The following is a 17,363-nucleotide window of genomic DNA, read 5'->3' as shown; positions in this document are numbered from 1 at the left end:
TTGAAAGCTTCTGATGAGTGCAGAGCTGCATGGCTTAACTGGAATTGGTTAAATAGTGATAGGCTTTGCTGGACTTTGCCCCAGTCAATTTGGAAACAGAAAGGTGGGTGGCACAATATGTGCCTGTGTCCTGGGTGTGCTTTGATTCCCAACAGACAGTGAGTCATGGAAGGTGATAAATTACAGTATTTTTGCACGGGTGTAAGAAGTTCTAAGTTTTAAACCATGGGCTTAGGCTTTTTACTGCACTTTCAGAAGAAGCCAGTTTACACTTTTGTGCATAAATATTGGTGTTATAAGAAACATTTCTGCTATCATCATTTCAATAAAACATGGTGTAATTGGGAATGAGAGGTACTTTTGGGGCTGATTCCTCAGCTACTATTGAGCTCATAATTAGGAAGTCTAGTAACCTTTTCAATACTCTTTAACACATTTAAAGAGCACTCTTAATTTCTCTCTGGCTAATTTTAAGCTCCATAGGTCTTGTGCAATTAAAAAAAAATTAAAAAGAGTAAGATGGATATTTTTGCCATTTATAAGCCAGACATCACTCAGGTTAGGGGTATAAGGAGCTTTGTGGAGACACTCTGTTTGCCAGAGAATGCAGGAAGAATCTGAGCCTGGTAGTGACACAGATCATTTGTGGTGACTCGTCATGCATCCTATTGCCACAATAGCATTGGCTTTGCTCCTACATGCTTGCCTTCACTAAGAACAGTCTGTAGCACTCCTCCAGAAAATGTCTTGACCCACACAGTTGCACTACGAAATTATTTTTATTTTTCTCTATATGAAAATCTATAATGCATATGAAAATATTGGACACACAGGTGCTTTTCTTTAGTGCTCAGTGCTAAAAAAAACCCTTCTCATTTCTTGCACATTGCATCAGCTCAGACTAGAACTGGTCTGAATAGTTATTTTTCTGCAAAGTTCCATGATACATATATAAATATATACTATGAAAATATATTTTTAAACTTCTCTTTATTTTTGCATTCAATGCATGAGGACAGACAAGATGAACATTCATGACAAAATATAAATCCTTGAAACAGTTAAAAGATAAAGTATTTAAGAGTTTAAAAAAGTATTTTAGAAACATTGTATTTTCAAAATTTCTCATTACAGAAAATTCAAATCTTTTAGAAACATAGTGTTTAATATCCTTGTGCATTAAGCCATATTATGAAAGTCTATAGCTGTTTTTTGCCTTTAAGAAATCTGTCTCTGCATTACTAACATTCTTTAAGTAACCTATTGATGGAGTAAACAGTCTCCATAATACACAGTATACAGTTACAAACAATTGAAAAGTTATATTACAAAATATACAGTAGTTCCTTTTTACATTTTTATAGATAAACATTGCATAGCTTTCAAATATGTAATATATAACACAATCACGAGACTTTTTATCTATAAGTTATGAAAAATTCTGTACACTCAAACAATTATAAATAAAGTGTAAATATCTTCTAGTAAGAGTGTAGGGGTGAGTGTGCCATGACATATCATGCAGTATTAAACAGAAATATTTGTTGGAATCTGTTTAACACAATGGAATGGTATGACCTGGAGTATGGAGAGGAGATCGTAGGGGAGATGTCTACAAAGAGGAACCATAAAGTACTGATATGCCTGACAATTATTACCCTGATTCATTTGTAAGAATTGCTTTCCCACAGTTATTACCACTGTTCTTGAAGGATTTACTTCAAGAAGCAAAATAAGGTGCATGTTGTTTAAGAAATGAGTAATAGTAGACTAAAATGTTTCCTCTTTCAATGGGTGGTCAATGGAAACATAAGATAACTTGAAAACAATTCTGGATATTTTTCTCATATTTTCCCAAAGAAGCAGGGCATGGGGAATACACATGGGTATTTAAAGAAACAGATTCAAAAAGTATCCAGAATTGTAAGAATAAAATGAAGAAGAATTACTGAAAATATAAAAAATTCCACTTTAAAAATGAGATGCTGAAAAAATTATGTTTCAACCATATGAAGCATAAGGAAAATAACTTTAAAAAAGCATTTGACATAATTCTGCTTTTTGGTCCTACACTCCAAAAGAGCAGAACTATACCAAAACTACATGTTTTTGGAATTCACTCTGATTCTAAGTATTTTGTCACTGGCTCACAATTACAGAAACTGTTAGAATCTCAGTTTGAATGCAATTTGCAGACACACAGTTTGCCAGTTTTAATGTTTGCTTAAAAGGTAAATGAAAACACTTTTCACTTCTAAAATATATGTATTTAATTGATTGCTGAATTTAACCTACTGAATTCCAAATTCTGCAGAAAACAACTATTCAGAAGTAATTGTGTTTTAGCAGCACTGAGTAGCTTTGTTACACTAAGGGTCTTCTCAGCATTTTTATTACACATTTAATTTAAAGTTCAGCCACTTAAACAGGCTTTAAATAACACTTGGTTTTCACTCAGCCACCTAATTTTTTTTGGAATATCAGTGATTGGACTTTGGATATTGTCTCATACTCAGTAATATCTAAGCTGTTGAAAACCATAAGAAGTACTGAGTGCATCTTTGGAATGTTCTTCTTCTGAGTCTGAAATTATGCCTTCTTTCAGCCCATGATTCAGAGCAGCCTCACAAGCATTTACTAAAACATCAGAATTTGAGCACAAGCAGCTTCCTACCAAGTATTGCACTACCCATGGATTTGCTAGACTTTGTAGTGACTACACTCCTTATGGATTTTATTAGGGATTTTGATTGCTACATACAATTGTCAGTAAAATTCACATTCTTTCCAAGTAGGGTGGTTCAGAGCACAAAAGGATAGTGAAAACCTCTTTCTCTCCAGTAAATATGACCAGATGCTCTGGGCTAGCCACAATCTGCTCTGCAGGCTCCCTCCGTTGTAGGTCTAAAGCCATTCTCCACTGCTACTCTGGAAACTCCTTTTGTGGCTCAGGGAAATGGAGCCACAGCTGCACACAGCTCTCCTGGCATCGGCACAGGCTGGCACAGCTCTCTCCCCCACTACCATGGCCACTTGTCCTCCTCCCTGCACCAGTCCATAGCTGTGGGATTACATGGTGAACAGGACTGAAGAGGACCATCCAGAGAGAGGAATGATAGCACAATCACATCCTCGGTCAATCAAGACCTTTGGTAGCAACTCGATGTCTCCATACACAGTTCTTGACATTCAGCAGGCAGAGGGAGCAGCAGTTATTTTCTGGTCTTTAGCCTGAGGTTACAAAATATTATAGCTCCTGTCCCCTCTGTTAGAGGAGACAGAGAGGGCTCTAAATGGGCTTATGCCAGAGTAGGACTCCAAGGGCTTCTGAAGGATGTCCCAGCATTTCATTTTCCTTCACACACATAGAATAGATTTTGTCTATTCTAGGAAAGCTACTGTTTTCCATTTTGACCACTGCAGGCAGGCCAATGAAAACATTAGGATTCCATTTCCCCCCCTTTTTTTCCTTCCCACCCCTTTTTTTTTTTTTTTAATTTCAAGGGCTTCTTAGGTATTATGAAGTAATTCCTGCTGAGTCAGTAGGTCAGAAAGGCTGATCTCAACAAGAGCATTGTTTATTTGTTTTTTTTAAATTTGAATTGATTGCCACTTATTTCATCCCTCTCTACATGGGACTATATCAGGATTTATTTTATTTGCTGCTAATGACATTGGAGGAAGGTGCCACAGATCTTCTGTGAGCATATCTATCACTAGCTTTGCAACTGAGCATAGATTTTTCTGGGGACTCTGTCAAGCTTGTTTGACTCCCTTCCTTGATGAGCGATATATCACTGGCTTCAGGAACCTAACAAAATGTTCACTCTGTCCTCAGTGCAAGGTCCAAGGCGGTTTTGATGAGTCTGGGTGTCCTGTGCTGTATCTCTGCTAATATGCAAGGATCCAATACTATAAGGCTGTGTTGTTTGTGCCTGTTTTGTCAACACAAGCTACAGCTGGTGCCCTTCTTCCACCTCTTTCTTCATCAGCCATTGCCATGGTGTTTTCATAAACTTCCATAGTTTTTAGCTGCTTGTCTTTGGCACCCTCCTGTTCAGCATTGACTTTGCAACACTTACAGAAGCCACAGCAGTGTTTCCCACAAAAAGCAAGTGAAGACATAAGTATATTGTCCCAGGGCTCTAGGGAGTGCATCCAGACAGGTAGGAAATCCCAGTTTTGGAGCTTCTCAGGCAGTGAATGTGGTCGCCTTTTCTGCATTACATTAATTACAACCACAGCAATAAAAAGAACAAACAGGGGAAGGCAAACACCCAAAAGGACTGCCCAGCCTGCCAGTGACAGAGCAAATACAAACAAAGGCAACAGAAAGAAACAGAGGAGAAGATAAAATATAGCAAACCATCTGTACTGGGCTGTTATATTTCCCAAGGTCTTGCTCATGCGGATTGGCAGGCGGGTATAAGGTATCGGATAAAACAGAATAATCCCAGAAACATTGAAGAAGAAGTGGCACAAGGCAATCTGAAAGCAAAAACATTTGGGAAGCTCATTAATTAAACACTGTTAATTATTCCTACCCACGTCATCATTACTTCCAGCTCTCAGGAAACAGTACTGTTGTCAATAAGGTGTGGGAACCATTGGGTTCTGCATCCATAAATTTTCAATGAAAACATGGGAAATGTAAATTTGATATTGCACACAGGCTACAGAGAAATTTTTAATGGTACAAACTTAGATTTTACAAAAAAATTAGCTATAAGTTTATCGGGCTGAGGAGATTCCTGGAAGGGGAAATTTTCTTTGGGTCTTTACAATCCTTTGATTCCCATACTTTAAAAAATTTTTAAGCAAAAATTAGCATTAAAAGGCACAGACTTCCTAAAGCATACAGGAGTCACTTAGATAGAATAAGCATGTATTGAACAAAACAGTACATTCCCTGCTCACCTTATCCTATTTTAATTTTGTAACTGTTATCAGACTAAAGTCAATATGAAAGTACAGGTGTTTATTTATAAAGGGCATTATAAAACCAGTATGTTATCATGAAATCTGAGCTTTATCAAGATAGCATCTTCTCATGATTACATCTGTTGCCTGAGGACAATAAAATGACTTCTGTAATTTTCTTGATTTATTTTAGCTAGTAAAGGCATTCATCCTATTCACCAAGGAGACGTCATTATCTTTTCACTCTTAATTGTAAAGCATTCATTCAAATGTTATTTGCTGCCAGGTTCTTTACTGGGTGGAAAATGGGAGGTTAAAGCTAGGCTTCCTATTTTTCAAACAGTTTAGGGCAAAAAGGAATTCAATAAAACCCAGTCAAAGTACATTTACAAGGAGAAAAAGAGACGCCATGATGCTCACTGCAACATCAGGTAGATAGAGAGCTTGCCAGCTTAAGGATTGTGCAACCTTCATTTAGGTTACAGGAGCCCCTCTACAATTTATGAGCTGACTTAGGATCCTGAGAAGAGAGCTTACAGAAATCAATAACCCTCAGAGGGTTCTCAGTATGCGGGCACTGAACTCCAAGCAGAAAAGACCCTATGCTCAGGGGTCAAGTGGCCTCCCCTGTCTCAGTTCTGAATCAATTCATGCAGATCAAGATAGTTTATAAAAGCAAGATTAGCTATAAATTGACATCCTGGGAATTTTTAATGCAAACTTTTTGCTCTAGCAGTTGAAGTGAATGCATTGTTATTAATAGCACACATAAAATCAGGCACACCATGAACAGCACTTTTGCATCACAGCCACTTTCGTAATTTTTCTTCAGAAAAGTTACAACTTCTAAATGAAGTCAAGAAAACATTGTTTTATACTGACCTGTAATGAATATTTTAATGTACTCCCAGGACTTGCTAAAGCTGCAAGTATAGCTGTTGTGGTTGTGCCAATGTTGGCTCCCAAGGTGAGGGGGTAAGAGCGCTCAATGCTTATAACACCAATGCCTATGAGGAAAGAAACACGACTGAGTTGGTTTCAGAATGATGGAGAAGATAAAACATGGGGATAAAGTATTTACAACTTACCAACAAGGGGTGTAATAGCAGATGTGAAAACAGAACTGCTTTGGACAACAAAGGTCATACCAGCTCCTGCAAGCATAGCCAGGTATCCAGCAAGCCAGGTAAAAGGAAATGGAAAATCTAAAAAACAGAGGAAGAACACTGCTGTAAGCATAACAGAGTGATCTATGTAACAGTAACACAGCAGTGAAGACTGTTAAGTAGATATATTGTTTTCATATTGGGTCTCAAATGACAATTTGGGGTCAGTTCTACTAATTTGATTTGTCCTGTTTGCTGTGTGCCTTCTACAGCCTTGCACCACTGGATACACTTTGAGATGGATACCAGACATTTGTCCTGACCCAGGGTAGCATGTGTGTTGTTATACAATTAGGTACCAGAAGTGCTTCTGCAGAGGTCAACACAAAACCTTCTGGGTGTTTTGAGAGCCTTGGTTTCAGCAACCAGGCACCCACTACATGGATCAGATCTTCAGAAAGCTCTGAAGACCATCCTGAGAGAGAACCAAGTTGTTTGCTCTAACTATTCCAAGCAGATTATCTCCTAAAAATGCACTTGTTAACTCTTGCAGAGAACAGCTAATTACACTGATTAGAGAAACTAGGCATAAATGTCCCCTGTTGTCTGCAGATTTATGGAGAGAGCTGAGAAGTGAGGACTTAATCACCTGGGAAGACACAGAGGAACACAAGGCAGATCCCAAATTTAATAAGCACTAGCTGTCAGTTGTTTACTTTCTACCCCTTGTTTCTAATTTGGGCAGTGTTCTTTGCTCAGAAGACAGCTTGGGGACCACCTTGTTGCCTTCTGTACTTCTCTGTACCCTCACTTCAACCACAGCCTGAGATATGTGCCAGGACTGCTTTTCTCTGCTACAGCTTCTAATCTCTCCATTAAAGAGAATATGAAGGAAAAGCAGCCTGGTGAAAAAAACCTATAACGTTTGCACTCAATGGATCCAGGCTGAACAAAACAGCTGGACAACACAGGGAAAGATAGAAAAACTCCACTATTCAAGGCTGCCTTATCCTGCTGAAGAGCAGGTTAGGCAGCAGAACAGGATAAGATCATTAATTACTACAAACAGTTTTCAACTTACTTTAGAAGGAATATGCAGGCCCTGTGCCAGAGCAGGCAATCACAATCTCAGCACTTTGGTGCTATCTTTTGAGGATGAGAACTCTACATCTCTAACAGCTAATGATTATACATCTAGAAACAGAGCCTGAACTTTGGTCTCCAGTGCTGTTAATCCGCTGCATTTCTCAATCAAGCTGTTCACTAATATATTTTTAAATTAAAGAAAAATAAATTGCTTGAGATAAAAAATGGTGGGCAGTGTGCATGATTTTCATTCAATAGTATTTTCTTTAAAATAGTCTATAATGTCTTCCAGAACAAAATACATCAATAAACATGCTTAGTGTCCTTGTCATTCTTAAAAACAATCCTCAGGAAAAGGAGATAGTTACCAGTGTTGATTGTCTTCTTGATAACACTTGCCACTTGTCCTTTAAGCACAGAGTTTAATAGCTTAACGATCATGATTAAACAGGAGCAGAGAACAAGCAGGGACAAAGCCAGAAGGATGAGCCCGATGGCAAGATCCGGCAGATCTGAGTTTACAAAGATGTGTTTGCCTGAAAAAGAAAGGGAAAATGAATTAGCCTACCCTAATTTTTGCCTGTGATCCTAAGACCAGCTCTGGTTTTCATTTGCCCCCCTAAGGAAATTGGACCAAAGCAAGCACAACTTGAGGGGTTGATGCGAAGAAGGAAAATGCCACCTTCCCTCTTCCACAAAAGCCATGTCTGAGGGAGGCAGGAGAGGTGCTTCTACAGACATGTTATAAAATCCACAGTGGGCACCCCTATGGGGCAGGCAGGAACTAGGCAATCATGTGCAAGAGAGAGAAGTACAAAGGCAGGAGAACATTTTGGGGTGCTCCAAGCTGCTTGGTGGGTCAGCTTTTCCCAGAGGTGGCTGCATGCCTGATAAGGGCTGTTGAAAGTCCTGCAGGGCATGCATAGGGATGGGATATCCTAGCAAGCATTACACAAAGTAACCGTAGCTCCAAGCCATCGGAACATCGAGGGTGACATGATACTGAGGACCTCAGCTGCTGGTATCAGGCAGCATGGAAAGAGATCCACCTGCAGCCAGATACCACCATGCTGCTGTAACTCCAGCTGTGCAGCTACAGCAGAGCACAGGCTCCTGAGGAGCACCTGCAGCAGTGCCATGTGTCTGTACACAGGCAAGGGCTTCTGGATACACCTCAGAAGTGGTCTGTTAGCACCATTGGAAAGCTATAGACTTTGGTAGAAAATCAGCAGAGGAGTAGTTCTTCTACTTACATTTACTGATATAGTCTGTTTCCGTTATATTCTTGAGGGTCCATGTCACATTTCCCTCAGTCCAGCAAAAGTCAGGAGATGTGCAGTTTTCGGAAGGTGGAATTGTGACATTCTGCAGTGTCTAAAGATTGCCAGACAAAGAAGATAGTTCAGTCATCTACAATCCTTTATTAAGAGCTCATGTAGAATTTCCAAATTTTACAACAACCAAGATTCATCAGCTAAAAAGTCAGAAATTGTAAGCTGGCATCATATTAATGACATGGTAATATCTGGCATTCTTAAAATAAAGGATTATGCTGTTACCCAACTCAATCAGTACAACATGTAAAGATTAAAATAGCCCCAAAATCTTCTACATTGTAATAACCAAAGCACCAATCCACTAATAGCTAAGGAAATTAACTACTGATGACAGTTTTTGTGGAGTGAGGTTCATGTTTGGGTGCAGCTGTAGGACAGTGGCATTCCTTTTCCAGCCAGTGCCACAGCTTCCTTGATGAAAGAAAAACCTCTTTCCTGTCATCTCAGTGCAGTTCATGGTCTGACAAGTACTGCATTGTAACATTCTGACTGAGTCAGAATGTTACAATGCTAGTGCAGCCTCTCTTGCTGGATGGGCACAAAGTGCTTGAGCTGATTTTCTGTGCCTCAGTTTCCATGTCCCTAGAAACAGAAGTGCTGCTACTACTTTAGTTTTCAAAGTTCAAATGCTGTCTAAGAGCTTATTACAAGCACTATGATTAGCATTACTAAATTACTGAGTTTCTGTGTATACCACAATAAACATTCCTTATAAGCCCTCCTAGGCCAAACATACTGCATTCTGACACCAGGTCCATAAGTCATTATGCAGACTAAGGAAGAGTTTGCTGACTGAGTTGTACTTCCACACAAGAGCAGCTAACAGCCAAATGGACTCTGAACCATGCTCCTGAACACGAGGTATCTTTCCAAAGTGTTTGAGTGTGAGTGATTTTCTTTTGCAGAAATGGGGAAAGGGTTGTTTTGTTTTGTTTTTTTTTTGCTGAGTACTGCTTACTAACACCTGCATTTGTACCTCTCTCTAGATGATGCAGGTGGGCAAAACTGGGAGTGGATCTAGTGCCCCACATCTCCAGGGAGCACGTGGGCTCCAGGCATTCCATCCTGTAAACCTTTACAACACAACAGTCTTGTTTAAACATAGGGGGTCTTCATGTATTTATCCTTGCCATGAGTCTGTTTAATAATTTTGCTAGAAATCAGTTTAACCTAGTTGGAATGCACGTAATTTAAATTATTTTTCCTTTTTCCCCACCAAGTCGAAGTCAAAATTCTGAGGGTTTCACAAGTTTTTGTAATTTGACTGTAAGCTTGAGCAGCAGGTACACAGCCAAAATACAGGCAACACAGAAAATGTGTGTGTCTAGAAATAACCATTTCCCTCAGGCTGCGCTTTCTGTGCAGTTTCTTGTCTCGTGTAGGGCTCGGGGCTCTCCAGCTGAGGTTCGGCTGTGCCAGCTGGGGCTCACAGCCGGGCTCACAGCCGGGCTCGGCTCACAGCCGGGCTCACAGCCGGGGCTCACAGCCGGGCTCACAGCCGGGCTCGGCTCACAGCCGGGGCTCACAGCCGGGCATACAGCCGGGCACACAGCCGGGCTCACAGCCGGGCTCACAGCCGGGGCTCACAGCCGGGCTCACAGCCGGGCACACAGCCGGGCTCACAGCCGGGGCTCACAGCCGGGCTCACAGCCGGGCTCACAGCCGGGGCTCACAGCCGGGGCTCACAGTCGGGCACACAGCCGGGCTCACAGCCGGGCTCACAGCCGGGCTCACAGCCGGGCACACAGCCGGGGCACACAGCCGGGGCACACAGCCGGGCACACAGCCGGGGCACACAGCCGGGCTCACAGCCGGGCTCGGCTCACAGCCGGGCTCACAGCCGGGCACACAGCCGGGCACACAGCCGGGGCACACAGCCGGGGCACACAGCCGGGGCTCACAGCCGGGCACACAGCCGGGGCACACAGCCGGGGCTCACAGCCGGGCTCACAGCCCGGCTCGGCTCACAGCCGGGCACACAGCCGGGCTCACAGCCGGGCTCACAGCCGGGCTCACAGCCGGGCACACAGCCGGGCTCACAGCCGGGCACACAGCCGGGGCTCACAGCCGGGCTCACAGCCGGGGCTCACAGCCGGGGCTCACAGCCGGGGCTCACAGTCGGGCACACAGCCGGGCTCGGCTCACAGCCGGGCTCACAGCCGGGCTCACAGCCGGGCACACAGCCGGGGCACACAGCCGGGGCACACAGCCGGGCACACAGCCGGGGCACACAGCCGGGGCTCACAGCCGGGCACACAGCTGGGGCACACAGCCGGGCTCACAGCCGGGCACACAGCCGGGCTCACAGCCGGGCACACAGCCGGGGCTCACAGCCGGGGCTCACAGCCGGGCACACAGCCGGGGCTCACAGCCGGGCACACAGCCGGGGCTCACAGCCGGGGCTCACAGCCGGGCACACAGCCAGGGCACACAGCCGGGGCTCACAGCCGGGCTCACAGCCCGGCTCGGCTCACAGCCGGGCACACAGCCGGGCTCACAGCCGGGCTCACAGCCGGGCACACAGCCGGGCATACAGCCGGGCTCACAGCCGGGCTCACAGCCGGGCTCACAGCCCGGCTCGGCTCACAGCCGGGCTCACAGCCGGGCACACAGCCGGGGCACACAGCCCGGCTCGGCTCACAGCCGGGCATACAGCCGGGGCTCACAGCCGGGCTGGGCTCACAGCCGGGCTCACAGCCGGGGCTCACAGCCGGGCACACAGCCGGGCTCACAGCCGGGGCTCACAGCCGGGCACACAGCCGGGGCTCACAGCCGGGCACACAGCCGGGGCTCACAGCCGGGCTCACAGCCGGGGCTCACAGCCGGGCTCACAGCCCGGCTCGGCTCACAGCCGGGCACACAGCCGGGCTCACAGCCGGGCTCACAGCCGGGGCACACAGCCGGGGCTCACAGCCGGGCACACAGCCGGGCACACAGCCGGGCTCACAGCCGGGCACACAGCCCGGCTCGGCTCACAGCCTGCGGGCAACCCGAGCAGGGCTCAGGAGAGCAGCTGTGCTCCCGCACCATCTCCAGAGGTAGCGTTTCTCTGGCCAGCCAGACTGTCATTCAATAGGAGCTGAGCACTTCATTTCAACCTCCACCACCTCGCCTTAAGTATCTTCTGCCTCAGGACTTTAGGAATTACTTTTCTGTACATGCCAACAGGTAGAACACTCTAATTAGAGAATCAAAGGATATTTAATGCTGTAATTGCTAGTTAGCTGAACAATGCAAACCGAACACTCAGCTCCATCGCTTACCAAAATACTCATTGGTGTTGGTCTGGGTAAAGGATTCCTCCAAGCTGCAGGGCTGCTTGGGTGAAGAGGAACAGGACACAGCCCTACAGAGGCTTTCTCCAAGGGCAGTTTTCCAAGAAAGCTGCAAATAGCCAGCTGCCACCAGATCACCCCAACAGGTAAAGCTAAAGCTGATTAGATCAGTAGATAAACAGTGGTTGGATCTCTGGCCTATGTTGCAGACTTTTTCCACTTTCAGGGAGTTGGTAGGACTATCAGAGTTTAAAAGCATTTGGGTTTGAAAGGAGTAAAACACTTGGTGCCAATCCACCAGTTCTGATAGGCAAGAGGGCCTGCACAATACTTAAAGCAGCCAGGTCAAGGCCACCACTGGTGACCATACTTGGTTTAAGAGGAGCAAATACTGCATTAATTTTTTTCATTCTTTTTCTGCTGATAAAAACCCCACCCTCATTAAAAAATCTAATTTCGCAATCCTATGATAAGGACTGTCAGCCACAGATCAGTAATATATTTCCTGAGGTACCTGACAATTAATTTAACATGATACTCACCACATTTGTTTCAGTGACACACCAGATCTTTACCAGGCTTTTGTTTTTTGCTGATTCATCATTAGTGGCAATTGCATTTATTACTGATTTATCAAGCTTAAAAAGAAGAATAAAAAGAATTTAAAAAATGCTTTATTTCCAGCTTGTATCACAGCTCTACTCAAATAACTGCCTTCAGAAGCTCAATCATATAAAATCTGCATGACTCTAATGCTGGAACTCCTGCCCAGCAGGTAGGAAGGGGGTTACTCCCAGAAAAAAAGGTACAACTTGAACAAATGCTTTGTCTCATTCTCCCCACATCATCCACTGCCTCATCTCACCCTTTCTGTTTAATCAGCTGCTCTGACACAATTCCCTGACTGTATTTACTGTCACTTCAGGAGCTGTGTGCATCCCCCTGGCTTCTAGATGCACATGACTATGTCCCATCATTTCAGTGTCATCATCAGGTCCTATGCTGATCCTCTGGCTGGGGTAGGTTATCTCAGCTAGTGCTATCTGCCAGTGTCCAGGCAACAGGCTGCCTTCCCATCCATCCCACATGGCTGTATTTGTCCTCACCTGCCTTCCCCGTCCTCCTAGCTAGGTCTGCCATTGATATGGTGAAATGTGGGGGAAATAGAAACTGGAAACATAGAGCTGGGGCTTTATGAAATGTGAATAAAGAGAAGAATTCATCTGCTAGTGAACTTTGCTCCAAGGACACAAAGATAGGAGTGGGAAGCCTTCTCATACTCAGAACATTTTGATTAGTTGTGACTGAACCAGGTAAGCAGCTTCCTTGAAGTGAGAAAGAGCTTACCTCAATGATGAGCTTTGTAAAGGGGTCTGTGATAACTTTTAGTAGCTCTGGAGCATCCTCACCACTTTCAAGATGAAAGGATTCAACTATAACATTGGTGAGATGGTAGAGATAGCCAGTAATGACTTCAATGGGTAACAATGCAAACACAGCTAGCCAGTTAAAGAAATCATGGATTGTTGCCCCAGCAAAGGCCCTGCAAGAAAAAATTAAAAAACAGAGCTGCTTTTAATTAAACAAAATGTGTATAACATCAATTAGATATGAAATCATAAAAGTAGAGATGAAGGGCATTTCAAGGTGGGAATCATTTAATTTCTGGGGTCAAATGCAATAGCTACTTTGTTATAGAGTGCTAGGTTGGCTCCACACTGTTGACAAATTAAAGAGCCAGACAGGTGAGTAAAACAAGAAAAACTAGAAAAGACAAAAGTGATACTTAACATGAGGCTGCCAAGAGTATTTTTTTTTAAGAAAGAAGTGGCTGTACAGCCTGTATTTGTTTTGCCTCCCACCTGTTTTTAGTACATTTTTAATCCTCAACCAGTCATTGCCTGTGGGACCTGTTCTCCCTGACTCCTGGGGCAAGAGGGCTCTGCAGGTCTCCCACATGTTTCTGCAAACTGCTGGTGTGTAGCTCCCTTCCGTCTTCTCCTCCAAAGCCTGAGGAGCCACAGCTCTTCCCTCAGAGGCTTTGGCCAAGAGTGTTTCAATATGCCCAGTGCACCATAAATGACACAAAGGTACCAAAGTCTCGGATCACTCCCAAGTTTACTGCCCATCTCCAGGAAGCCTCCAAGTGCTCCATGAGCTCTCTCAGTGTCTATGTCACGTCTCAGTCTAAAAGTTGTCTCTGTATGTATCTGACAGCCAGAACAATTAATTTCTCTACAGTTACCAGCTTTGGCTTTGTGCAGATTTAAGAAGTCTTCAACATTGAAATCTCTTTTAAGAAAACCAGGCCAAACTTATGTAATATTAATTTCTTGTACAGCCCACCCATAACCAGCACATAGTAACAGGTAGATGGTGCAGTGGGAGCGCTTGAAAATTTATCCTTGTGCAAGATTGTTAAAAATGGTGAATTATTACAATCCCAAAAACTTTTAAAGGAATGTGATATGTTTTTCTTCAAACATATAAAGCCATACATGTAGGCAGCATTATACCTTTGCCATGCTTGTGACTTTCCTACCTAGAAAGGTTGAATGGCTGTGGTAGGGAGTATAGAAGAAGATCTACAAAAATGAAAGAAACAATTTTCCAGATCTAGAAGTTAAGTACAATACCTTCTAAATTCATTCCTGTCCCCAGCTTGCATAAGTGCCACAATTGTGTTTGTAACTGAGGTGCCAATGTTTGCTCCCATGATGATAGGAATAGCTGCTCTAACAGTCAGCACTAGAAAACAGGAAAGGAAACACTGAATGAAAAAGTCAGATTATCAGCAAGCTCTATGCTTCAATGAAAATTTCTATTACTCTCAGTGAAACCCTGAATTCCCTTGATGTCAGTGTGATGAGGTGCTCCAATACAAACAGGTTGGCTTTAGTCAAGACCCCTGGGAACATGGCACACCCATAGTCCCATGATCCCCACTATGGCCCATGGTTAACCATTTTCATCAAATGTTAGAGGGCCAGATTAAAGTCTTTTCTTTCCCAGGTATTTGCCTACTTACTGCAGAATTTTGAAATGATGTTACAAAACTGTTAGGCAGTTAGAGAAACAATGAATTTCAGTAACTGCCTAACATGAGGAAATTATGCAGATAATTCCAAAATTAAGTCATTTGGTGCCAAGGCTTCCAATGATTTTCATTGCAGTTGTGATTTTATTATTATTACTAGTACTACTACTACTATTGCTACTACTAATATTAATACTGTTATGATTCCTTTTTAAAATTTGATTTTATATCAGGGAAATGGCTGTGGAAAATTTTCCTAGTCTCTATTCTTTTACCCAAAGCTTCTACAATTTGAACACAAGTGGAAATGTTTTCACCTGAGACAAGGTTTATGAGGGATCTCTAGGAAGATGCTGTAAGCAGACTTACATGTGGAGGATACCATGCTGACTATAATGGATGAAGAAGTGCTGGAACTCTGGACCATGACAGTCACCAGAACTCCAATCACCAGTCCCGCAACAGGATTTGAGAGCACTGAATCATCTTTAAATATGTCCCCTGCTGCTTTACCTATAAAACAACCATATTCTCAGAATCAGGGAAGTACAAGGTAAAGTCCATAGAAATTATCAGAGTGCTTAAGTCAGCCATTTAATTGATACATATATAACCATATTTGCTATCCCAAAAAAGTACAATGTAGCCCAGGGATCCAGATTCATATCCTGGACTCTCATCTTCTCAGTTTTTAAAAAATATTTTCTATTCTCTCATTTCAGTGACTATAAACCCTGCTGAACTCTCCAGAGAAGCATATAATGCCACAGCCATCAGCAGTAGGACAAAAAACCACACATATCTTGATTTAAATATTATTACTTGGTATTTTTGGATACTGAATTAAGGGAAATGTTTTTAATAATTCTATTAAAATGCTATTAATTCTGTTTCTGTACCTTTCTCTGTTTGCAAAATACTTCCACAGAAGTGCACATGTTTCTCTGAAAACCACTCCTGAGTCCATCACCTGAACTCAACATTTCAAGGTAAATGTTAAAAATACATTTCAATAGTTTTCATCTTTTAAGGATTTGGGGGACATTTCAGTGTTAGATGCTTTGGTCAAGAGCACAATTTTTGTATTTCACCGTGTTGAAATGTCTTTTACAAGGGACAGATTAATGCACTGCTGTATTTTTTTTAAACTGTCACTAAATTAATGGGAAGCTACTGGGAAATTGGGGCCAATAGCCCCTACATCAACAGCTCTTTGGAATTTGAGACAAAAAGACCCTTTCAAACAAAGGTCAGTGTTCAGTCAGAGCTACTTCTTTCTGAATCTATGTCTCATCATATACAAAGAATGTTCTTGAAGAGTGGTAGTTGTAATTAAGTGTCTCAGTCAAAATTTACTGCCTTATTAATTTATTCTTGATATTTTAGATGTTTTACCTCCTACCAGTTGAAAAGCAGAGCTCAGTACATCCAGAGAACACACGAACATGTAGAGTAATCCAAGTAGCATAATGAACTTCCCTATCCCATAGAGTACACGAATGATTTTTCCTTTTCTATCCAGTTCTGCAAAACAAATATATTATGTATAAAAGAATAATTTCAATTTTGTTCTGGAATCCTCTAGTGCACAAGCAGAGACAGTGGAGACAAAGATGGTGACATGGCTCCAGTGTATGATTAAACCTAAAAGAATGTCCTTAATCACATTTTAACTGCAGCAGCAGGTATTTTGTTTACCTACTTTTACCACAAAAAAAGCCTTTTGGTATGTGCCAAAAGCTTTATGAAATCTGACATTGACCCTTGGTTTTATAGTCATCCTACTGAGTAAAAAAAGACCAGCAGCTGCCTGGATATAAAACTGTATTAGTGCTGGACTGTTTTACATATATCTTCTTGTGTTTTAAGGAGGGTAAGAAACATAATTTCAGGATTTTTCTTAGCTGACTGAATATAATACACCCATTAACTCTTGAAGAATATGAGACAAGTGATAGGAAAACAATGTAGGTAACTTATTTACAGAGAAATGGCTACCTGACCACTTGACCCCAGTGTCCTGCAGTTCTGGCAAAGCCCATGGGTCTTCTTCTTCTGGCCTTGTCTCATCTATCAAAGCTACTGTGGAAAATGCAGGTTGAATTTCCCCTTTATTTCCAAGTGAGGCCACGTTGCCTGATGAAATAGAACATTTAAAATTTTGTTTCATTACTTTCCATCTTCTCCAAGGATCCCCAAATCCTATATATATTTTTATAACTCAGAATGAGCACATTACCTTTGTGATTTTCTCCTTCTTTCCCAGCCATGTTCTGGTTTTGCTTGGAAGAGTCCCCAATATAGTTATTGGTTTCAGGCTTTTCTACCTCTGGCCAGGGAGCCATGATCTGTGACTAACAAAGTAGTGTTGATTGAAATATAAGTGCAGTCAAAATATTCACCTTACAAGACTGTATGTGAGAAATATGATAAGGATAAAGAGCAAAGGAGATGAAAATTAAATATAAGCAATTTTCCCTTGAACACAAATTTTTACTAAACTTCATGAGTTATTCCTCTATTTGGAAAATTGATTTCTCAATTATTTTTTAAATCACAGTTTATTTATTTGTGCACATAATTAAAAAATTATTTCTGTCTC

General features: G+C 42.5%; 1 protein-coding gene across 1 annotated transcript; it reads right to left on the bottom strand.

Moving 5' to 3' along the window:
• Positions 1-3,816: 3,816 nt before the first annotated feature.
• On the bottom strand, positions 3,817-17,109 carry SLC34A2 (solute carrier family 34 member 2). The gene is made up of 12 exons (XM_021554331.2): positions 17,001-17,109; positions 16,760-16,897; positions 16,157-16,285; positions 15,131-15,274; positions 14,361-14,472; positions 13,072-13,267; positions 12,267-12,362; positions 8,366-8,486; positions 7,481-7,648; positions 6,009-6,125; positions 5,803-5,927; positions 3,817-4,488 (listed from the first exon to the last, which is right to left on the bottom strand). The coding sequence occupies exons 1-12, from the start codon at positions 17,104-17,106 to the stop codon at positions 3,913-3,915; spliced, it is 2,028 nt and encodes a 675-aa protein (XP_021410006.1). The 5' UTR covers positions 17,107-17,109; the 3' UTR covers positions 3,817-3,912.
• Positions 17,110-17,363: the final 254 nt, after the last annotated feature.

Source organism: Lonchura striata, chromosome 4, assembly GCF_046129695.1.
Source record: "Lonchura striata isolate bLonStr1 chromosome 4, bLonStr1.mat, whole genome shotgun sequence".
Classification (NCBI taxonomy): Eukaryota; Metazoa; Chordata; class Aves; order Passeriformes; family Estrildidae; genus Lonchura; species Lonchura striata.
The sequence above is the reverse complement of the archived record's forward strand: the minus strand, read 5'-3'. Positions and strand labels throughout refer to the sequence as shown.